This window comes from Bombina bombina, chromosome 1, assembly GCF_027579735.1.
Source record: "Bombina bombina isolate aBomBom1 chromosome 1, aBomBom1.pri, whole genome shotgun sequence".
NCBI classification, from domain to species: Eukaryota; Metazoa; Chordata; class Amphibia; order Anura; family Bombinatoridae; genus Bombina; species Bombina bombina.
This window is the reverse complement of record NC_069499.1, coordinates 442,352,850-442,378,261: the sequence shown is the minus strand read 5'-3', so window position 1 is coordinate 442,378,261 and position 25,412 is coordinate 442,352,850. Positions and strand designations below refer to the sequence as shown.

General features: G+C 37.8%; 1 protein-coding gene across 1 annotated transcript in view; it reads left to right on the top strand.

Moving 5' to 3' along the window:
• Positions 1 to 884: 884 nt before the first annotated feature.
• The window catches only part of LOC128638201 (bile salt export pump-like), a 192,392-nt gene continuing 167,864 nt past the window's right edge, over positions 885 to 25,412 (top strand). The window contains exons 1-6 of the mRNA XM_053690063.1: positions 885 to 912; positions 2,465 to 2,492; positions 6,845 to 6,905; positions 7,726 to 7,964; positions 10,089 to 10,173; positions 23,718 to 23,851. Coding sequence (XP_053546038.1) covers positions 885 to 912; positions 2,465 to 2,492; positions 6,845 to 6,905; positions 7,726 to 7,964; positions 10,089 to 10,173; positions 23,718 to 23,851 — 575 coding nt within the window. The remainder of the gene's footprint in view (positions 913 to 2,464; positions 2,493 to 6,844; positions 6,906 to 7,725; positions 7,965 to 10,088; positions 10,174 to 23,717; positions 23,852 to 25,412) is intronic.

Here is a 25,412-nt window from a genome sequence, read left to right as displayed (position 1 = left end):
ACATTTTTTTGTGCAAAGTTCTAATTTTATCAGATAGAGCATACAATTTTAAACAACCTTCTCATTTATTGCTATTCTCTAATCTGCTTTTTTCTCTTGGTAGCTTTTGCTGAAAAGCTTACCTAGGTAGGCTCAGGGCAACAATGCATTAATGGGATCTAGCTGCACATATATATGCCTCTTGTCATTGGTTCAACTGAAGTGTTCATCTAGCTCCCAGTAGTGCATTGCTGCTTCTTCAAAAAATGATACCAAGAGAATGAAGTAAATTTGCTAATAGAAGTAAACTGGAAAGTTGTTTAAAATGGTATGATCTATCTGAATCATGAATGAACTTTTTTTGCATTTAATGGTACTTTAACAATTTAAAAAAAACATTTGCATTGGGCTCAAAAATCAACAGTTACCTATGGAGAAAATGTGAGTAATAACCTGGGTGGTTTGCTACATCTATTCTTAAAGGGACATTAAAGACAATTTTTAGTTATAAATCAATATTGACTTACAGTATAATAAAAGATCTGCACGCAAACTAAATGTTTTGCTTTTGAATAAAAACTGTCCTTTTGTTAGTAAATTGTACATTGTTTTGCTGTGTCTTATTAGGGACAACAAGAAATAAGCTCCCGCTTATATCATCCAATCACTGCACAGCATATAGGAATGTTAGGGTTCAACATTCCACTGACTGTTCTCAGGCCCCTCTAGGCGGATAAGAAACACTACAATTTTCAGAGTTAAATTACTTGACAAAATAAATAACAAAAGTGCATTGCAATTTTTTTTTTTATTATGCACGATTAAGCAATTTATGGAGAATGAATATGAATTTAAAACTAATGTGCAAGCTTCTTATTTCTTACAGCTTGGGGGTTTTCAGCAACATGGATTCCAGGAAATCTTCATTATCAGGTAAACAAACATTTTTTTTTTTAACTTTGGATATTATATATGCTGAACGTGCACTACTCACTGAGCTAAAATATAATTTTATGTGCATGTACTATGCAGATATTGATTTGCTCTTGTTTATGGGAGGTAACAATTTGAGTTTTAGGGCTATCAATGGCAGAATCATTTATAAAATTTTGAGCTCTGGAAAAACCCACAGACAATACCGGCTAATGTTCAGAAATCATTATTTCCTGAAAACAAGAACAAGAGTGTGACCAGCCTCATAGTTAGGTTAGTGAGCAATAGCATATTCTGGGCTAGATTACAAGTTGTGCAATATCGTTAGAAGGTGTTTCAATTGAAAATAATTTTATATATATATATATATATATATATATATATATATATATATATATATATATAAAAAAAATCTAGCACTATTTATTATTATTATTATTATTATTGCCTTATGGAATAAACTAATCTCAAAGAGATATAAATAATATACAAATATTAAATGCTTCCTTGCTGTAGATTGCCTGTTTCTTGAAAATAAGTTAGCTCAGTCAGTGCTTGAGACTACAGGTCGTTAGTAAGTTTCTCTCTTAAAGACTGGAGATGGTTTGAATGTTTAAAGGGACAGTTTACTCAAAAATTTTCTCCCCTTTAATTTGTTCCCAATGATCCACTTTACCTGCTGGAGTGTATTAAATTGTTTACAAGTAGCTCCTTTACCCTTATATTGGCATTTGAAATTGTTGATTTAGCATGTGGTATCCCCACCTATTCTGAAAGTTTGTGGCCGCGCGTACCAGCTATAGATAAGCTTTGTAAACACAGCCAGCAGAAGAAATTACACTCCCAGTGTGATAAAGCAGAGATAAGGTAATACAATGTTGATTTTCCATTGTTCTCTCAAAGTACTGGTGATTGTTTTAAGGACAGATATAAGATAAAGAAGCAGGTAAATGTGCACAATGTGATACAGTAATGAGATCTGATTATACCTTCATGCTCAACCCATTTTATTAGGTTGTGGCTTCAAAACACAAATTCAGAGCTTTAATATACACAAATAAGCCTTAAAAAGCTAATTTTCATACATTTTTTACTCTGCAGTTGGTAAAAAAAGCAATTGTAAACACATTAAGGGAAAAACTATTTTACAGTATACTGTCCCTTTAAGGGTCAGCTTTTTCCAGTGTGGGGGTGCACCACATTGAAATGAACAGTTCAACTGAGCGGCTGGGGTTTTGATTGAAGAACAACCATGTGATGCGTTTATAAAATAATTACACAAATTATGTCTGTCAGATCCAAATATCCATTCACAATAAATGTAACATAAAGTAACTGTCATTGCCATCTTGTCATCATGTTTTGTGGTATTTTTTATAGAACTTTTGCATTTTTAGAACGTGTTAGGAAACGCACCAGGATTTTCATGGGGTAATTTCAAATTTGAACATTGATAAATGTGTATCATGATGATTTGGTTCAAGGAAGATTCTCTTTTAGGTAGTAAATCATATAACACTTTTAATAAACCATATTTATCTCTTTGTTTTAGAAGGAGAATTACAATCATTGGCAAATGGGTAAGTATTTAAATAAAGGCTTCCTTTCTCTGTAAAGTATGTTTATAACTATTGCCATTGATTTGCAAATTACTACAATTACTTTACAAACAATACCAGTTTAATACAGTTCAAATCAATCATTTGATCTCTAGTCTATACTTATCTAAAGTGCTGCATATTTTTTTTTTCTGACAAATTAAAAAATGTGATGTCCCCCTATATCTTGTGAAAGTCATCAGCCATTTACAGACTCACACATATACACAGTGACATCTTGCACATATTCAGTTGTAGCTGGTGCCTCAAAATGTGTGCATTTAAAAATACTGTACATAACATTATAATGGAAACAAACTGTAAAGTCACTTTAAACTTCATGCTATATCTGAATCACAAAAGTTTAAATTTGAGTGTCTGTTCTTTTCACTGCATATAACTGCATAGAGCTACATTGTCAGTGATACTGGTGTTATAAAAAAGCACCTTCAAAACATTACTAAACAAACAAATTTAAATGGAAAGAACAAACTCCATACATAAAACAGTCCCCTCTAACATTTGCACAAAAGAAAACTTTGCAACAGAAACAGTTAAAGAAAGATATAAGAAAAAAATGAGACAACTTCATAAGGGTAATAGAGTCTTTTATATGTGTTCCTCATGCTTGAAGAGGTCAAGTAAAAAAAAAACTTAACCACACCAACCACTTATTCACCACAGTGAAGTTTCTAAATGCCTCTCGTTCTATTGATTGAGACCAAATTGAGACCACATGTTACAAACATTTACATAACCAATTTAACAATTATATTTCCATACGGCGAGATTACAAGTCTTGCGTTAGCCTTAAAAAGCAGCGTTGAGAGGTCCCAACGCTACTTTTTAACGCCCGCTGGTATTACGAGTCTAGCAGGTACAGGTGTACCGCTCACTTTTCTTCCGCGACTCGAGCTTACCGCAAATCCCCTTACGTCATTTGCATATCCTATCTTTTCAATGGGACTTGCATAATGCCGGTATTACGAGTCTTGGAAGAAGTGAGCGGTAGACCCTCTCCTGTCAAGACTCCTACCACATTTAAAAGTCAGTAGTTAAGAGTTTTATGGGCTAACGCCGTAACATAAAGCTCTTAACTAAAGTGATAAAAAGTACACTAACACCCATAAACTACCTATTAACCCCTAAACCAAGCCCCCCCACCACATCACAAACACTTAAATTAAAAGTTTAACCCCTAATCTGCCGACCGGTCATCGCCACCACTTTAAGAAATATATTAACCCCTAAACCACTGCATTCCCGCCTCGCAAACACTAGTTACATTTTATTAACCCCTAATCTGCCGTACCTAACATTGCTGACACCTACCTACATTTATTAACCCCTAATCTGCCACCCCAACGTTGCCGCTACTATATTAAAGGTATTAACCCCTAAACTAAGTCTAAACCTAACCCTAACCCCCCTAACTTAAATATAATTTAAAATAATCTAAATAAAATTACTACAATTAAAAAAAGTATTCTGATTTAAAACTAAATACTTACCGATAAAATAAACCCTAAGCTAGCTACAATATAACTAATAGTTACATTGTAGCTATCTCAGGGTTTATTTTTACTTTACATGCAACTTTGTATTTATTTTAACTAGGTAGAATAGTTATTAAATAGTTATTAACTATTTAATAACTACCTAGTTAAAATAACTACAAATTTACCTGCAAAATAAATCCTAACCTAAGTTACAATTACACCTAACACTACACTATCATTAAATTAATTACCTAAACTACCTACAATTAAATACAATTAAATAAAATAAACTAAAGTACGAAAAACAACAAACACTAAATTACAGAAAATAAAAAAATAATTAAATTTTTTTAAAACTAATTACACCTACTCTAATCCCCCTAATAAAATAAAAAAGCCCCCTAAAATAATAAAAATCCCTACCCTATACTAAATTACAAATAGCCCTTAAAAGGGCCTTTTGCAGGGCATTGCCCCAAAGTAATCAGCTCTTTTACCTGTAAAAATGAAATACAATACCCCCCACATTAAAACCCACCACCCACACACCCAACCCTACTCTAAAACCCACCCAATCCCCCTTAATAAAACCTAACACTACCCCCTTGAAGATCACCCTACCTTGAGCCGTCTTCACCCACCTGGGCACAAGTGGTCCTCCAGAGGGGCAGAAGTCTTCATCCAAGACGGGCAGAAGAGGACCTCCAGATGGGCAGAAGGCTTCATCCAGGTGGCATCTTCTATCTTCATCCATCCGGAGCAGAGCGGGTCCATCTTCAATCCAGCCGACGCGGAGCATCCTCTTCAAACGAAGTCCAAGCGAAGAATGAAGCCACCTTTAAATGACATCAACCAAGATTTCAATAGGATTTTTCCTACCTTAATTCCGATTGGCTGATAGAATCCTATCAGCCAATCAAAATTCAAGGGAAGCCATCTTGGATGACGTCATTTAAAGGAACCTTCATTGTAATTGTAACTTAGGTTAGGTTTTATTTTACAGGTACTTTTGTATTTATTTTAACTAGGAAGTTATTAAATAGTTAATAACTATTTAATAACTAAAGTATTGTACCTAGTTAAAATAAATACAAAGTTGCCTGTAAAATAAAAATAAACCCTAAGATAGCTACAATGTAACTATTAGTTATATTGTAGCTAGCTTAGGGTTTATTTTATAGGTAAGTATTTAGTTTTAAATGGGAATAATTTATTTAATTGTAGTAATATTATTTAGATTATTTTAAATTATATTTAAGTTAGGGGGGGTGGTTAGGTTTAGGGTTAGACTTATGTTTAGGGGTTAATAAATTTAATATAGTAGCGGCGACAATGGGGGCGGCAGATTAGGGGTTAATAAAAATGTAGGTAGGTTGCGGCGACATTGGGGGGGCAGATTAGGGGTTAATAAATATAATGTAGGTGTTGGCAATGTTGGGGGCAGCAGATTAGGGGTTCATAGGGATAATGTAGGTGGCGGCAGTGTCCGGAGCGGCAGATTAGGGGTTAATAATATAATGCAGGTGTCAGCGATTGCGGGGACGGCAGATTAGGGGTTAATAAGTGTAAGATTAGGGGTGTTTAGACTCGGGGTTGATATTAGGGTGTTAGGTGTAGACATAACTTTTGTTTCCCATAGGAATCAATGGGGCTGCGTTAGAAGCTGAACGCTGCTTTTTTGCAGGTGTTAGGTTTTTTTTCAGCTGAATCTGCCCCATTGATTCCTATGGGGAAATCGTGCACGAGCACGTTTAGCCAGCTTACCGCTACCTGAAGCAACGCTGGTATTGAGGTGAGATGTGGAGCTAAATTTTGCTCTACGCTCACCTTTTTGCGGCTAACGCCGGGTTTGTAAAAACCTGTAATACCAGGGTTGTCTTAAAGGAGCGTTAAAAAAAAATGCTTGTTAGCAACGCACCCCTGTTACCGCAAAACTCATAATCTCACAGATAGTGTTTTGGTTGTAATTATGTTTTTTCACATTGCTAGCTGTTCATGTTTGATAAACAAGATATCTATCACCTATTGGGGCATTTCACACAACTATATATGTTAAAGGGATACTAAATACATTTTTTTTTTCCTGATTCAGATAGAGCATGACATTTTAAGGAACTTTCTAATTTACTCCTATTATATATTTTTCTTTGTTATCTTGGTATCTTTATTTGAAAAGCAGGAATGAGCGCTTAGGAGCCAGCCCATTTTAGGTTCAGCACCTGGGTATCGCATACTGATTGGTAGCTACATGTAGCCACCAATCAGCAAGCACTATCCAGGGTTCTAAACCAAAATTGTCTGGCACCTAAACTTTCATTCCTCCTTTTCAACATAAAGATGCCAAGAGAACAAAGAAAAATTGTTAATAGGCGTAAATTAGAAAGTTGCTTAAAATTGCATGTTTTATCCGAATCATAAAAGGTACAATTTGGGTTTAGTATCCCTTTAATGAAAGGCACAAGCCCAAATTCATTTTGATTTTAATCCTGTTGGCAGCCTAACACACATCTATAAATCTAGCTCAATTATATTTTCACCATTTTTTAGCTCTCCTAAATAATAAGGCCTAGAACCTTGCCCATTTAAGATGTGGATATAACAGATGTTGCTACTATAAAATAATCTATTTGTTATTGTTTTTAAGAGTTTTAACCCTAATCACTTTTACAGAAAACTATTATTTAATGGACCTTACTGTCTGTATGTTAGAAACCTGAATATTTTCAATAAATAAAAATAATTATTGGGTTTACATCCTGAACAAAGTTTATTTAAACATATATCAAATTAATGATTTATTTTTTTAAATGGCTTTTTTTTTTCTTTTTGTACTAGATCTGAAAAGAAATCAAAGAAGAAAAAAGAAAAAGAAATACGTGTTGGATTCTTCCAACTGGTATATGTTATTTTTCCCCCCCTAATTCAGTTAAAGGAATGCATTAATGCAGGTTAATATTGGAAGGAAATTTATATAACTAAAGGAAAGCAAAATTAAAAATGTAGTGTATTAGATTATTTAATAGGGTGCTGGGAAAAGTGAGCTCCTATTTGTAATATAACTAGTAGTAATAATTAAAAATAAAGGATATATTATTGTTATTAATATTATTATTATATTATTAGAATTATAGACTTTGACAAGGTCTGAAAGTTTATTTGACATTCATAAGTTGAGGTTTTGTTTATTCAAGTAAATATATATATATATATATATATATATATATACTGTGTATGTGTGTAAATATATATATACTTATATATATATATATATATATATATATATATATATATATATATATATATATATATATATATATATATATACACAAACAAAGAGGTATTGGCGCACATCAATTTTCAAAAGCACAACATATTTTTTTGAACTGCTGCAAAAAAATTGCCTGCAAACAACATCAAGAGACAACTATTCTTTTTAAATAATATTGGGATCTTAGTCACACAATATGGCCATTTTCTGCTTAGCCAGTCACCAACTTACAAGGTGCCCCAATTAGACTGGTCCTAACACTACTTTGCCACAGAGGGCTGAAAATAAAAAAATAAATACATCTACATTGTATAAATTCAAACTCTTTAATAAACAAGATGAGGTATTGCCTGTCTACACTCTATATGTTATGCATTTACTTACTTTACTAAGATATGAGAGTTTAAGAACTGCCATCTCTTACTTTGGAATATGTATTTCTTTCCAGTTTCGCTTTGCCAAGGGAAAAGATATAATTATGATGATTGTTGGAGGCCTCTGTGCATTAGTTCATGGTGCAGCCCAGCCATTAATGCTCCTGATCTATGGTCTAATGACTGACACGTTTATAGCATATGATAAGGAAACGCAAGAACTCCAGAATCCTAATAAAACATGTGTTGATGGCATAATCAGTTGGATAAATGGATCTGACTATTTTGTTGACAACAGCACTGTGTCTTGTGGGTAAGATTAACCATTTAACATTAACATTTAAACTTGATGATCCGTAAAAATGTATATATATATATTTATTTAAAGGGCTTTTGCAGTGCAAAAATCACATGTTCTAATATATTAGAACTTGTATTTGTATTTGTTATACTACTTACACTGAAACTGTGAAGGGATAAAACTCTAGCTTGCAACTCCCGAGCTGAGCACAGAAAGTGATTGACGGGGGTTGTCACCAACTGTTTCCTGCTTGGGAACAATAATTCTATAAAGGAATAGGAACATGTCATGTTGGGACTACAATGACCCTTTAAGATAGAAAATACAAGTAAATCTAATTCAGGTTATGGCAACTTCATATCAATCTTTGTACAAGATAGCATTCTAAAGAGAAGTAAGAAAGTTGGTAGAAGCAATAAAATCACCATTAAAGTCTATGAAGATGCTATTACCACCTATATATGAGATCTAGATTCAATAAAAGCCTCTCCAACTGCTCATGTCTCTAGTACTACATATATTGTTAGTACCTTACAAATAAATGATAATAATGATAACAATAAAGCAGCCCATTGATTGTCTGAGCCGCGGTAAAAAGTTGCATAGAATATAATAAGAACTAAAGAGCTAACAAGGACTGGCAGCAGAGCTCACAATTTCTCTCATTTGTCCTTCATGGCAAAAGTCCCAATTTACAGAGTGAAACCAGGGACTGACTGAGCTCCATCCACTCCTGTCCATTACAACTTAAAGGGACAGACAACTCCAAAATTGTTATTGTTTAAAAAGATAGATAATCCCCGTATTACCTATTCCCCAGTTTTACACAGCAAACACAGTTATATTAATATACTTTTTACCTCTGTGATTACCTTGTATCTAAGCCTCTTTTGACAGCCCCTGATCACATGACTATTTATTTATTATCTATTGACTTGCATTTTAGCCAATTAGTGCTGGTTCATGCACAACTCAAAGAGAGAGAGCACAATGTTATCTATATGTCTTACATGGATTAGCAGTCTAATGTTGTGAAAGGCTAATCAAAAAGCATGTGATAAGAGGCTGTATGTTGTGGCTTAAAAACAGGCAGATATTTAGCAGTTTAAATGTTATAAAGTATATTAATATAACAATGTTGGTTGTGCAAAGCTGGGAATAAGTAGTAAAGGCATTATCTATCTTTTTAAACAATAACAATTTTGGTCTTGACTGTCTCTTTAACACATCCAGGTCGCACCCATGGCCATACACCTCTGGTTAAAGAAAACACCTGTGGGTCACCACCCAAATACTTCTCACATCCCAGTCCGGGAAATGCTAGGAGGTATGGAGAGGCTGTTAGTAAAGGTAGTCTAGAAAGAAATGCTAAAAGAAAAAACACATAGGAAATGTAGAGTATAGTAGGTTGAAAATAAATACAATGACACAACTTGTCAAGAACAGACCTGAGCTAAACCAAAGTACAGTAACATTAGCTAAACTATATACACAGATCACTCATATGTTTTAAATTCATACTTCAATAAGGTAATGCATTGCACTACATGTTATCCCATTGGCTTCCAGAGCGTTGTGTTCCAGCCCGCTGTCATACACAGGGAGTGATAAATACACAAAGTAAACACTTGGTTCAAATCGTCATATGACCAGGGATACTACAATATTATATCAGTTTACTTTTTCTTCCTGTAATTTTAGTTTATATACAACCATATCAAACTTTATAAAACAAGGCTAGAATAATGCATTACATAAGGAAATGAATTCAAAATGCAGAAATATAAAATATACATAATAGGAAGTCACTGAGATCTGTGGTTTATTGGCTTTACATTTATAGCAGTATATTTACCAAAATAAAATATACCTTTACTATTCTTATATATTAAAAATGAACAAATAATAATAGTGAGCATATTGTCATGTGGTCACCAGACCCTGCTGAATTTTGGGATATTTTAACAACTGTGATAATTAAAGTCTAATAAACAAAATGTGATAATACAACTTTGATTCAGCATTGGTCATTTTGTCTATAAGCTGCAAGTGTCTCATATTTCCTGTACACGTTCTGTGTGTTTGATATTGTCACAGCATTTATACAAGGGGTTTTGTACCTGTCCTGTTTTGCAGAATAAATATTGAAAAAGAAATGACCCAGTTTGCATACTACTATATTGCTATTGGAGCTATTGTTCTCGTGTTGAGCTACTTCCAGGTAAATGAAGCATTTCTCTAAATAAATAAATATAATTACACTAATTACCTATTTTATTTTCCCATTCTGTTTTACTGTAAGGTCAATTAAGCAGCTGCCTAGGGACATTTGTAGAGCCCTTGCATTACCACAATCGTCACTGGAAAAAATAACTGCATCAAACCCCAGCGCACAATATCACCTTGCATCATTGGAAGTTACTGCAAACAACATATGTGAATGATTTTTACTGACCGGCTGACTATATAATTGGCCACAATTAATTTCAAATGTATTTATGTACATTCATGTGATCAGCCACGTGCACATACTGAAACCCAGATAAACTATCCCTCAAGGGACATAACCTAACTCTCTAGAGCTTCTTCTGTATTAGGTCACTCGGCTTCTTAACAAACAAATTCAATTTCTCCTTTAAAATTATCATTCTTAGATAGTGAAAACAGGGTTTTAATGATCTAAATAAAACTACAATAAGGTTACCTGTCTAAAAGCCCCATTCTAAGTGTTTAAAAACCCATAAGGCACTGCTGTTGACAAAAAAGAATTCTGATGTGAATTATGCTGGCTCTGGATTTGCTGCTTTCATACCCCCTGAGCTTTTTCACAGCTTCTTTCAGTACTTAAAATGAAAAATGGAAATAGCTGAAGACAGTCATGTCTTTGGCATTTTACAATAATTGGTTTAGGGGATATTTTAAAAGGTAAGTGCTTTTGAATTGAAGCATTTACCTGTCAACTGTTTAAAGAGCCAATTTTGTTGTGCAATCTTTTATGCTCCTTTGAGTTTATTAGATTTCAGCAAATGCAAACTACACATTACATTCATTTTAACTGTAATAAAGTACATTTACTTTGACTATGCAATTAGCAATTTTACAGCGCTATTCAGTGTATTAATGGTGGGGAAGAAACCTTTGCCCTTACTTAATAACAGGCCAGGTGATTATAAGACACTGGGAAAGACTTGCATGTGCTGCACTCTATCTGGCACATTTGCTATACGAACTGGAACCTATCTATTTGTAATGCAATAAGTAAAGTAAATTAACTATATAAGAAAAATGCTCTTTAAATGGATAAAATAGATTGTTGTAAATTAACATCACTTTATTAATATGAAATATTATTTTCTATATTTGTATACACTTAGCAGAAACACATACAAACATGTGGAACAATAAAGATTGGTTAACCTTCAGAGAGTAAGTCCACAGTCCATAGTTTAAAGTTAAAGAGGAGCAAATTCTCATATAATGGAGGCCTTAAAAATAGAAATTTATAGTGACAGAAAGCCCTTATCAAGGTCTGAGAAAGTCTGAACATGCTGCCCTGAAAGGATATTTTTTCTTCTGTGCAAAAAAGGAACTCTGCAAACTGGAGCATAGCCTGTAATCCATGAGATCATATTTCTTACAGGCAGAAATAGATCTGTAACCTACAGATATTTCTAGAGAGGGAAGGTATCCTAATACAGCCACATGCTTTCATTGACTGCAAGAACAAGGCCGGAGACATACCTTACAAGTACATATGTATGTCCCATTGAGAAGAGTATCAAAACCAGTGGCAACTCTAGGAACAATATATAGGGGGGGCACATAAGACACCACAGTCAAAACTGGGGGGCACTAATAATTTTCACTACTAAATCATACAACTGAAAAAAAACGAAATAAAAAAAAAAAAAAAAAATATATATATATATATATATATATATATATATATATATACAGTATCTCACAAAAGTGAGTACACCCCTCACATTTTTGTAAATATTTTATTATATCTTTTCATGTGACAACAATGAAGAAATGACACTTTGCTACAATGTAAAGTAGTGAGTGTACAGCCTGTATAACAATGTAAATTTGCTGTCCCCACAAAATAACTCAACACTTAGCCATTCAAGTCTAAACTGTTGGAAACAAAAGTGAGTACACCCCTAGGTGTGAATGTCCAAATTGGGCCCAATTAGCCATTTTCCCTCCCCGGTGTCATGTGACTCATTAGTGTTACAAGGTCTCAGGTGTGAAGGGAGCAGGTATGTTAAATTTGGTGTTATTGCTCTCACACTCTCTCATACTGGTCACTGGAAGTTTAACATGGCACCTCATGGCAAAGAACTTTCTGAGGATCTGAAATAAAGAATTGTTGCTCTACATAAAGATGGCCTCGGCTATAAGAAGATTGCCAAGACCCTGAAACTGAGCTGCAGCACGGTGGGCAAGACCATACAGCAGTTTCACAGGAAAGGTTCTACTCAGAACAGGCCTCTCAATGGTCGACCAAAGAAGTTGAGTGCACATGCTCGCGTCATATCCAGAGGTTGTCTTTGAGAAATAGACGTATGAGTGCTGCCAGAGCCTGTCAGTGCTCCGACCATACGCCGCACACTGCATCAAATTGGTCTGCATGGCTGTCTTCCCAGAAGGAAGATGATACACTAGAAAGCCTGCAAACAGTTTGCTGAAAACAGGCAGACATGGATTACTGGAACATGTCCTGTGGTTTGATGAGACAAAGATAAACTTATTTGGTTCAGATGGTGTCAAGCGTGTGTGGCGGCAACCAGGTGAGGAGGACAAAGACAAGTGTGTCTTGCCTACAGTCAAGCATGGTGGTGGGAGTGTCATGGTCTGGGCCTGCATGAGTGCTACCGGCACTGGGGAGCTACAGTTCATTGAGGGAACCATGAATGCCAACATGTACTGTGACATACTGAAGCAGAGCATGATCCCCTCCCTTCGGAGATTGGGCCCCAAGCAGTATTCCAACATGATAACGATCCCAAACACACCTCCAAGACGACCACTGCCTTGCTAAAGAAGCTGAGGGTAATGGTGATGGACTGGCCAAGCATGTCTCCAGAGCTAAACTCTGTTGAGCATCTGTGGGGCATCCTCAAATGGAAGGCGAGGAAGCGCAAGGTCTCTAACATCCACCAGCTCTGTAATGTCGTCATGGAGGAGTGGAAGAGGACTCCAGTGGCAACCTGTGAAGCTCTGGTGAACTCCATGCCCAAGAGGGTTAAGGCAGTGCTGCAAAATAATGGTGGCCACACAAAAAATTGACACTTTGGGCCCAATTGGGACATTTCCACTTAGGGGTGTACTCACTTTTGTTGCGAGAGAGAAGAGAGATATACAAATTAAAAAAAAAAAATCTCCAGATGTGCTTTGACTTTCCATGACTGTCAGACTATATATATATATATATATATATATATATATATATATATATATATATATATATATATATATATACAGTATCTCACAAAAGTGAGTACACCCCTCACATTTTTGTAAATATTTTATTATATCTTTTCATGTGACAACACTGAAGAAATGACACTTTGCTATAATGTAAAGTAGTGATTGTATAGCCTGTATAACAGTGTAAATGTGTTGTCCCCTCACAATAACTCAACACACAGCCATTAATGTCTAAACCATTGGCAACAAAAGTGAGTACACCCCTAAGTGGAAATGTCCAAATTGGGCCCAATTAGCCATTTTCCCTCCCCAGTGTCATGTGACTTGTTAGTGTTACAAGGTCTCAGGTGTGAATGGGGAGCAGGTGTGTTAAATTTTGTGTTATCGCTCTAACACTCTTTCATACTGGTCACTGGAAGTTCAACATGGCACCTCATGGCAAAGGACTCTCTGAGGATCTGAAAAAAAGAATTGTTGCTCTACATACAGATGGCCTAGGCTATAAGAAGATTGCCAAGACCCTGAAACTGAGCTGCAGCACAGTGGGCAAGACCATACAGCGGTTTCACAGGACAGGTTCCACTCAGAACAGGCCTCACCATGGTTGACCAAAGAAGTTGAGTGCTGGTGCTCAGCATCATATCCAGATGTTGTCTTTTGGAAATAGACATATGTTTGCTGCCAGCATTACTGCATAGGTTGAAGGGGTGGGAGGTCAGCCTGTCAGTACTCAGACCATACGCTGCACATTGCATCAAATTGGTCTGCATGTGTCAGGGTTTTTTCCCTGTTTTGTTTGCCATGTGCTGCTGGCAGCCATTTAACTCACCTCTCTTGCTGATTCTGGTGCATACTGTGTGATGTTGCTCATTTCCTGCACTTGCTTTTATAGCCAGACTGGTGTACTTCATCCGTGTGAGACAGGATGCAGTCTCAGAATTGTGATCAATTATTATTTAAAGGGCCTCTGTTCAGTATGCTTTGCCCTTGCGTTGTCTCAGACCTGTTTGTGAGAGCTCCTGTGTATTACCTGGCTGTCTGACGTCCCTCCTGGTTCCTGATCCCTGGCTTGTTCCTGACTCTGTTGTTCTCCTTGTTCCTGATTTCGGCTCGTCTGACTACTCGCTTTGGCTCCTGACTCGGCTCGTCTGACTATTCGCTTTGGCTCCTGACTCGGCTCGTCTGACTACCAGCTCTGGTTTTGATTCCTGGCTTGTTATTTGACTTTTTTATTATTTATTTATTGTGGATTTTTTATTATTTTTTGCTATTAATAAAGGTGTGATTATTTTTGCACTTCCTGGCATCCTGACATTACGCAAGGGCCATGAATCCTGATGGTGCTAATAATCCACCTTTACCTGCCATAATTTCCAGGATAGATGAACTGGATCACCACTTAGATCTATTTGCACTAGCCCTGCAAACCCTGCTGACTCGCACTGCACATTTGGACCAAAGTGTCCTGCAAGTTATGGCTGCTCCTGTTTCCGCTGCTGCACCTAGTCCTACCAGGAGCATGTCCGGTTCTGCACCTCTCAATACAAAATACAAAGCACTAGGGAGCGCTGAAACCAGCTTAAGAGTAAGGATTATAGAATATATATAATAATAAAACACCTAACCTGATACTAATATGATACTACTATAATAGGCAATATGTATAATACATGTAAATATAAATTGTGAATTAGGAATTATGTGTGAAAAAAATCTTTTCAAAATTGGAAAAAATTATATATGAAAAAAATTCTATGTGAAAAAATTCAATTCTATAGAAGATGCCAGCAACAAATACTAGAATTGCATATCTATATATAAAAAACTTTATTACAATATAGGTCGACCTATTCAAGACATACAATAATAAATCACAAAATTAAGAAAAAAAGAAAATTAGTATAAAAAACTCCTTAAACCAAAAGTTCATGCACTGTTCCCAGGAGTGAAAGATTTTTCGGCTTGTTACTATGTGGACCCACGCTCATACAAGGATGCTGTTCTGTGTATAGTTGTAAGAGGAGCGTTCCCAGGACAAAAGAGGCAGTCGCAGCCAATGATGGTATTTCCCCTACGGACAAGGAATCCTCTTAGTAAATGTCACACAGCAAATAGCAGGGGAAGTTACATCCGTACTTACATAATAATAAGCAGCAACTGGCCTCCGAACTTGAACCAACGATCTGTGGACACACCTTCCAATAGTAACCAATGGCCACTTGAAACAGAAAAGCTTTAACAGGGAAAAGCAATTAGATATACTAGGCTAGAAACCCAGTGAATTTTTTGCAGCTTTCTTTTACAGGATATGCATTCTCGCTCCCAAGGCCTGTTTATAATGGCCAATACTGCACAAAAAACACCTAGCAGAGGGTTATTCAGCCACAAGATATCTGCACAAATAAAATACTCCAAAGGTGTAGGAGTTAGTTTAAAATAGAGCAAATAGAGCAACTAGTTTCAAAATGTAATATCTTTTTCAAGCTCTTTTTTATTATTATATATATTCTATAATCCTTACTCTTAAGCTGGTTTCAGCGCTCCCTAGTGCTTTGTATTTTGTATTGATTAGTCCTGTAGGTCTTTGAGGGTAACCTATTTTTTCTAGTTGGAGTTTGTAGTAATTTATATTTTTTGGCGCTGGTCACTTAAGTCTATTTTTTCGGTTCTGCACCTCTACCTCAGTGATATGGAGGCGATCCTAAACAGTGCAGAGGGTTTTTTAACCAGGTGGGCATATATTTTGAGATGTTACCTCAGGCGTTTCCCTCTGACAGAGATAAGGTGGGATTTCTCATCTCGTTACTCTCTGACACAGTTCTTGCCTGGGCTAATCCCTTGTGGGAGACTAATAAACCTGTGATTTCAAATTACCCTGAATTTGTGACCTCCTTTCGAAGGGTATTTGATGTTCCGGCTCGCTCCTTCTCTGCTGCTAAATGACTCATGTCCATTAAGCAAGGTACAAGATCTGTTGCTCAGTATGCCATTAAGTTCCGTATGCTTGCCGCAGAGGTAGGTTGGAACAATGAAGCCCTTGTTGCCTCTCTGATGCGATTAAAGACGAAGTTGCTGCCAGAGATTTACCAGAGGATCTCGAGGCATTGGTGTCTTTTTTGATCCTAATTGACATCAGACTCAGAGAGCGCTTGTGGAAGCCTCCTTTTCCGTTGTCTCCTACATGTTCATTCCCACCCATGCCTCCCTCTCCTCCCATGCCTCCTGGCCCCGAGTCACCAGGTACTGCTGAGCCGATGCAGTTGGGATTCACGTGTCTCTCCACAGCGGAGAGGGCCTTTAGGAGGAGGGAGGGGCTCTGCCTCTATTGTGGGTTACAGGGCCACCTTTTGAAGTCGTGTCCTACACGGCCGGGAAACACTCACACCTAAGGTCCTGTTGGGGGCAGACCTTGGGTGGTTTATCCTAGTCCCCAGAACCACTAAAGGAGAAACCTTTGGTCACGGTTGTCCTTTCCTGGGTGGACTCCTCCATAGTCACCCAGGCTCTTGTTGACTCCGGTGCTGCAGGCTATTTCATTGACAGTGCTTTTGTATCAAAGCACTCCATTCCTGTTTTGCCTCGGTTCGTTCCACTTGCTATTGAGGCCATTGATGGCAGGCCCCTTCAGCCCACACTCGTTACTCACGAAACTGCTCCGTTATCCATGGCTGTTGGGGCTCTCCTTTTTCAAACCCTCCAGTTCCAGGTGATAAACTCTCCGCATTTTCCGGTTGTTCTGGGTTATCCCTGGCTCCAAAAGCACAATCCCAGTCTCAACTGGCGCAGGTCCGAAATTTTGTCGTGGTCTCTGCAATATATTTCCACTTGTCTTCGGAAACCAGTTAAAGTCTTGTGCACTTCTTCGGTATCTCAATTGCCAGAGGAGTACCAAGAGTTCCTAGACGTTTTTGACAAGGTGCGTGCCGGTACGTTGCCTCCTAACCGCTCTTACGATTGTGCCATAGACCTGCAACCCGGAGCCATTCCTCCTCGGGGCCGGGTTTACCCTCTATCTGTTGTGGAGAATTGTGCTATGGAGGAGTATGTTGCTGATGCTCTGTCGCGGGGGATCATCCGCAAATCCTCCTCTCCTGCAGGGGCTGGCTTCTTCTTTGTGAAGAAAAAGGGTGGCGAGTTAAGACCATGCATCGAATATAGGGGTCTTAATAGTCTTACCATTAAGAATGCTTACCCTATTCCACTCATTACAGAACTCTTTGACTGCCTCAAGGGAGCTACGGTCTTTACTAAACTTGATTTGAGAGGAGCGTACAACCTTGTTAGGATCAAGGAGGGCCACAAATGGAAAACAGAATTTAACACCAGGAGCTAGCATTATGAGTTTCTTGTAATGCCCTTTGGCCTATGTAATGCTCCGGCTGTTTTCCAGGAATTTATTAATGATGTCCTACAAGATATGTTGCAACAGTGTGTTGTAGTGTACTTAGACGACATCCTCATACACTCACCCACACTTGAGGCTCATCGTTCTGATGTTACACGGGTTCTTCAGAGACTACGTGAGAACAGCCTGTTTTGTAAACTCGAGAAATGTACGTTCCATCAGACTCAAGTAACCTTCCTAGGTTATGTTATCTCCGTTGCAGGGTTCTCCATGGATCCTGACAAGTTATCTGCAGTTCTGCAGTGGCCTCGCCCAGTTGGTCTTCGGTCTATTCAACGTTTTTTGGGGTTCGCCAATTACTATAGAAAGTTTATTAAAAACTTTTCTTCCTTGGTCAAACCTATCACAGACATGACCCGTAAAGAGAATGATCCACTCCATTGGTCACCTAGTGCCATTAAGGCCTTTGATAGTCTTAAGACTGCCTTTGCTGCCGCTCCAGTTCTGACTCATCCTAACCCTATCCTCCCTTTCATTCTTGAGGTCGATGCATCTGAGACTGGAGTAGGTGCCCTCTTGTCTCAACGTCCTACACCTGACGGTTCCTTGCATCCGTGTGGTTTCTTCTCTAAGCGGAGTGCAATTATGAAATTGGCGACAGGGGATTACTGGCCATAATTTTGGCACTCAAGGAATGGAGGCATCTACTCGAGGGTACTAGCGTGCCAGTGCTCATTCTTACTGACCACAAGAATTTAACTTATCTATCTGAAGCAAAACGTTTGTCTCCCTGACAGGCCAGATGGGCGTTATTTTTGTCTCGGTTTAATTATGTGGTTTCCTACCTGCCTGGTAGTAAGAATGTTAGGGCTGATGCCCTCTCTCAACAATTTTCGCCTCTGTCCAAGGAGGAGTCTGTACCTACTCCAGTTATACCTCCTGACCATATTTTGGCTACCATACGTACTAATTTGACTTCTCCCTTGGGGGAGGAGATCCTGGCTGCACAAACCAATGCTCCTCCTGAGAAACCTAGTGGTAAGTGTTTTGTTCCTGAGAATCTTCAAACTAAACTTTTGCACACTTACCACTATACTAAAGCCGCAGGTCACCCAGGCAAGAACCAAATGATTTGGTCTGTCACTCGACAATTCTGGTGGCCAGGTCTTCGTTCTGATGTTGCTGCGTATGTTGCCTCCTGCTCAGTTTGTGCACAGAATAAGACTCCTCGATGTCTTCCTGTTGGTCTTCTTCAACCTATTGCTAATGGTGAGCGTCCTTTGACACATCTTTCCATGGACTTCATTGTCGAGCTCCCTGTTTTCAATGGCAATACTGTTATCCTTATGGTGGTTGACTGTTTTTCTAAAATGTCACATTGCATTCCCTTGAAGAAGTTGCCTACCGCTCAGGAGCCTGCTTCAATTTTTGCCCAGGAGGTCTTCTGTTTACATGGGTTACCCAAGGAGATAGTGTCGGACCGGGGTAGCCAGTTTGTCTCCAGATTTTGGCATTCCTTTTGTGCTCAAAAGGGGATCCAGCTTTCCTTCTCCTCGGCATATCACCCTCAATCCAATGGGGCTGCGGAATGGTCTAATCAAGCTCTGGAACAGTTCCTCGATTGCTATGTCTCAGATCACCACAATAATTTTTCTGAACTGTTACCTTGGGCAGAGTTTGCTCGTAATAGTGCTATTAATGCTTCCTCCAAGTTATCCCCGTTCATGGCGAATTATGGGTTTCAACCATCCTTCTTGCCCGATTCATTCATGTCTCAGGGTATTCCGGCTTTGGAGGAGCATCTCCGGCAACTCCGTTCCACGTGGGTGAAGATTCAGGATTGCCTTCTTCGTTCTATGAAGCGCCAAAAGTTCCAGGCTGATCGTAGGCGTCTGCCCGCGCCTTCCTACCAGGTTGGTGAGAGAGTTTGGCTGTCCTCCCGCAACTTGAACCTTCGTGTGCCTTGCAATAACCTGGCTCCCCGTTATGTTGGCCTTTTTTGAATATTCCGACGGGTCAATCCTGTGGCCTATGCTCTTGACCTTCCTCCTGCAATGCGCATCTCCAATGTTTTTCATGTCTCCCTCTTGAAACCATTGGTTTGTAATAGGTTTACCACTGTGTTGCCTTGTCCCCGTCCTATCTTTGTTGACAACCATGAGGAGTATGAGGTCAGCAGCATTATTGACTCTCGTATTTCCAGGGGCCGTGTACAGTATTTGGTTCACTGGAGGGGCTACGGTCTGGAGGAGCGTTCATGGGTTCCCTCCTCTGATTTTCATGCTCCCACCCTCCTCCGTGCCTTCCATGCCTGTTTCCTCAATAAGCCTTTTGTCCTCCCGCGGGGGAGCAGTCGTTGAGGGGAGGGTACTGTCAGGTTTTTTTCCCTGTTTTGTTTGCCATGTGCTGCTGGCCGCCATTTTACTCACCTCTCTTGCTGACTCTGGTGCATACTGTGTGATGCTGCTCATTTCCTGCACTTCCTTTTATGGCCAGACTGGTGTACATCATCCGTGTGAGACAGGATGCAGTCTCAGAATTGTGATGTCATCACTTATTATTTAAAGGGCCTCTGTTCAGTATGCTTTGCCCTTGCATTGTCTCAGACCTGTTTGTGAGAGCTCCTGTGTATTACCTGGCTGTCTTTACATCCCTCCTGGTTCCTGATCCCTGGCTTGTTCCTGACTCTGTTGTTCTCCTTGTTCCTGATTTCGGCTCGTCTGACTACTCGCTTTGGCTCCTGACTCGGCTCGTCTGACAATTCGCTTTGGCTCCTGACTCGGCTCGTCTGACTACCAGATCTGGTTTTGATTCCTGGCTTGTTATTTCACTTATGGAATTTTAATTATTTTTTACTATTAATAAAGGTTTGATTATTTTTGCACTTCTTGTCTCAGTATGATTCCTGGCATCCTGACAGCATGGCTGTCATCCTAGAAGGAAGCCTCTTCTAAAGATGATGCACAAGAAAGCCCACAAACAGTTTTCTGAAGACAAGCAGACTAAGAACATGGATTACTGGAACCATGTCCTGTGGTCGGATGAGACCAAGATAAACTTATTTGGTTCAGATGGTGTCAAGCGTGTGTGGCGGCAACCAGGTGAGGAGTACAAAGACAAGTGTGTTTTGCCTACAGTCAAGCATGGTGGTGGGAGTGTCATGGTCTGGGCCTGCATGAGTGCTGCAGGCACTGGGGAGCTACAGTTCATTAAGGGAACCATGAATGCCAACATGTACTGTGACATACTGAAGCAGAGCATTATCCTCTCCCTTCAGAGACTGGGCCGAAGGGCAGTATTTAAACATGATCACAACCCCAAACACACCTCCAAGATGACCATTGCCTTGGTAAAGAAGCTTAGGGTAAAGGTGATGGACTGGCCAAGCATGTCTCCAGACCTAAACCCTATTGAGCATCTGTGGGGCATGCTCAAATGGAAGGTGGGGGAGCGCAAGGTCTCTAACATCCACTAGCTCCATGATGTCGTCATGGAGGAGTGGAAGAGGACTCCAGTGGCAACCTGTGAAGCTCTGGTGAACTCGATGCCCAAGAGGGTTAAGGCAGTGCAGGAAAATAATGGTGGCCACACAAAATATTGACACTTTGGGCCCAATTTGGACATTTCCACTTAGGGGTGTACTCACTTTTGTTGCCAATGGTTTAGACATTAATGGCTGTGTGTTGAATTCTTTTGAGGGGACAGCAAATTTACACTGTTATACAGGCTGTACACTCACTACTTTACATTGTAGCAAAGTGTCATTTCTTCAGTGTTGTTACATGAAAAGATATAATAAAATATTTACAAAAATGTGAGGGGTGTACTTGGGATAATAACTTGTGTAGTTGTATAACATTGAAACAGCGCTGCTGTTTTTTTGTAAATTGTTTGCATTTAGCGATAAATAGGAATTTAGTTTGTTGCAATCCACTGACAATCACTATTTTTTAATTCAAATTTAACCTTTAGGTGTTTTGGTAATGAAGGGTTAATGATTTAGTGCTGGATAAGACTGTCTTTTCCCAATTCCCCTTGCTTTATCCTGATTCTAACTATTTCTTGGATTCTTCTTTTTAACCTTTTCATTAGAGTATATATATATATATATATATATATATAAATATATATATATACACACACACATATACATGTGTGTATATATACAGTATATATACAGTTGTATGCAAAAGTTTAGGCACCCCTGACAATTCCATGATTTTCATTTATAAATAATTGGGTGTTTGGAATGGATCAGCAATTTCATTTTTATCTATAAAATAACTGATGGACACAGTAATATTTCAGTAGTGAAATGAGGTTTATTGGATTAACAGAACATTTGCAATATGCATCCAAACAAAATTAGACAGGTGCATAAATGTGGGTACCCTTGCCATTTTGTTGATTTGTATACCTGTAACTACCTAGCACTGATTAATTGGAACACACAATTGGTTTGGTGAGCCCATTAAGCCTTGAACTTCATAGACAGGTACATCCAATCATGAGAAAAGGTATTTAAGGTGGCCAATTGAATGTTGTTGTTCTCTTTGACTCTCCTCTGAAGAGTGGCAACATGGGGGCCTCAAAACAACTCTCAAATGACCTGAAAACACAGATTGTTCAACATTATGGTTTATTTACTAACTTTCACTCGCCATTGTTATTTGATAAATCAAAATGAAATTGCTGATCCAAACACCCAATTATTTATAAATGAAAATCATGGAAATTGTCAGGGGTGCCTAAACTTTTGCATACAACTGTATGTATGTATATATATATATATATATATATATATATATACACACACATATACATTTATATATATACACAAACATATATATCTATTTATATACACACACACTCATATAAATATAGATACACACACACTCATATATTCACACATACTACACACTCACTCATATATATATATATATATATATATATATATATATATATATATATATACACACTCTCATAAACGCATACACACACACCCTTACATAAACATACATACCCAATCATGCATTACATACATACAAACACTACACACGCATACACACACTCTTAGATACACACACTCTCACTCTTGCTTCATGCACAGCAAAACAATTATATGCATAACATTGACAAACTCACACAGTTTCTCACTCTCACACATAAACACACACTCACACTCTCTAACACACACACAACCCTGAGACACAGATACTCACAGACCCGCAAAGACACTGACAAATGACAAAGACACACTCACACACACTCACAAACAGACAGAAATACATACAAAGTGTAGATTCTGCAGAAGAAAACAAAGTGTGTTTTTTTTTTGTTTGTATCACCCCCCTGAGTTTCTGTCTTTCTATTAATTACTGTGACTTGTCTAATCTGTATATCCTCCAGTTTGTTGTTGTTGTTGTTTTTTTGCTCTTTGGGGATCCTGGGTGTTTTCCAGAGGTTTTTTTGTTGCTTTTGAAATATGAGGCTTTTCCAATTAGTTAAAACCCCTAGTCATCACATTGTCATTTCTCATTTTATCCTAAAATTCATAATCACTTAGGATTGTACAGTTTCCCACTAAACATAGTCACTTTTCCAATGAATCATCAATTTAAATAGTATTAATAGTTGTGACATTAAATAAACCCTTATGATATAGCAATATTTATGGCAAATATACTCAGTTAACTCTTATGTATATTTCTCATTGCAAGTCAATAATGTATACAAATCATTTGGACATTGAATGAATGCCTGTATATAATATGGTTGTGTTGATTTACATGGGACTAAATTGCAAGCTTGCTGAAAAATAAAATAACAACTTACATGTTTTTTGCCATTCTATATGTGCATAAAAGTCATATACTTTATATTAAACCAATTACATTTTACATTTCTTTTAAGATATGGTTTACGAAATGAGGATTATGCAGAAAAACTCATCTGTAATAAAATATAACATTTGTTTGCAATAGATTTCATTGTGGGTCGTGGCAGCAGCTCGGCAAATACAAATTATACGGAAACAGTATTTCAGGAAGATAATGAGTCTTGATATTGGTTGGTTTGATTGCAACTCTGTTGGAGAACTGAATACAAGAATTTCAGAGTAAGAAAATTGTCATTTTAGATTAGGCATAATACATAGATATTATTTCCTAGGGCATTAAAACACAAAGAAAAATTAATCACTAGACAACCAATTTTTTTTTTTAGATCACATAAACAAACAAAACTTTATTGACTAAAGGATGCAAAAGCAAATAAATAAATAAACAAATTAATAAAATAAAAATAATAATAAATGTTTTTTTATTGCCTGGAATAACGGTGCCAAATTAAAAGTTTGGGGGGAGTTTTTGTTTGCATTTGAAAAGCTTCAGATAAATGTAATATTTCAGGGTTTGAATATGAAAACTCCTTAAAAAATCATATAATGCACTTTGCAAGGATGTTCCAATTACCTGGAATGGACTCCTTGGGGGATATCTATCAAACCGTCAACTGTGTTGCATTCGCCGGCATCAATACGCTCGCCTAAAATCGCCAAACACTGCGGCTGCGGATCTCAATACGATCTCAATATTTATAAAAAAAACTGTCAAAAACACTCGCACCAATGACGGGGCGATAAGCATCCCCTATAAACCTTTGGCCTCCCACATCACCACCACTAACTAAACCTATTAACCCCTAAACCATCAGACCCCCACATCGCGAAAAAATAAATTAAGCTATTAACCCCTAAACCTAACAACCCCTTTAAATTAAAATCACAACATCCATATCTTCAAATAAATTAAAACTTACCTGTAGAATTAAAATAAACTAATTTAAAACTATTAATTAACCTACCCTAACTATTATACTACAATTACATTAAACTACCAATTAAATAAAATAAATTACATATAAAAAAACCTAACCCTACTAAAATTATTTAAATCTACAATTAAACATTATTACAAAGCCCTAAAGTACAAAAAAACAAACAAACACTAGTGGCTAGATTACGAGTTTTGCGTTAGGCTGAAAAAGCAGCGTTAACAGGTCCTAATGCTGCTTGTAGGTTTAGGGGCACCGCACACTTCTTTGGCCTTACCGCAAAGCGACTTACGTAAACTTTGTAAACCCTTTTTTCTATGGGACTTCCATAGCGCCGGTATTACGAGTCTGTCCTGGGAGGCCAAAAAGTGAGCGGTACACCCTCTACCTCCAAGACCCGTAACACATTTTAAAGTCAGTAGTTAAGAGTTTTATGGTACAACGCTGTAACATAAAACTCATAACTAAAGTGCTAAAAAGTACACTAGCACCTATAAACTACCTATTAACCCCTAAACCAAGGCCCTCCCGCATCGCAAACACTAAAATAAAATTATTAACCCCTAATCTGCCGCTCCAGACATCGCCACCACTAGAATAAACATATTTACCCCTAAACTGCCGCACTCCCGCCTCGCAAACATTAGTTAAATATTATTAACCCCTAATCTGCCATCCCTAACTTCGCCGACACCTACATTATACTTATTAACCCCTAATCTGCCGCTCTGGACATCGCCACCACCTACATTATACTTATTAACCCTTAATCTGCTGTCCCCAACATCGCTGACATCTACATTATTTTTATTAACCACTAATCTTCCGCCCCCAATGTCAACGCA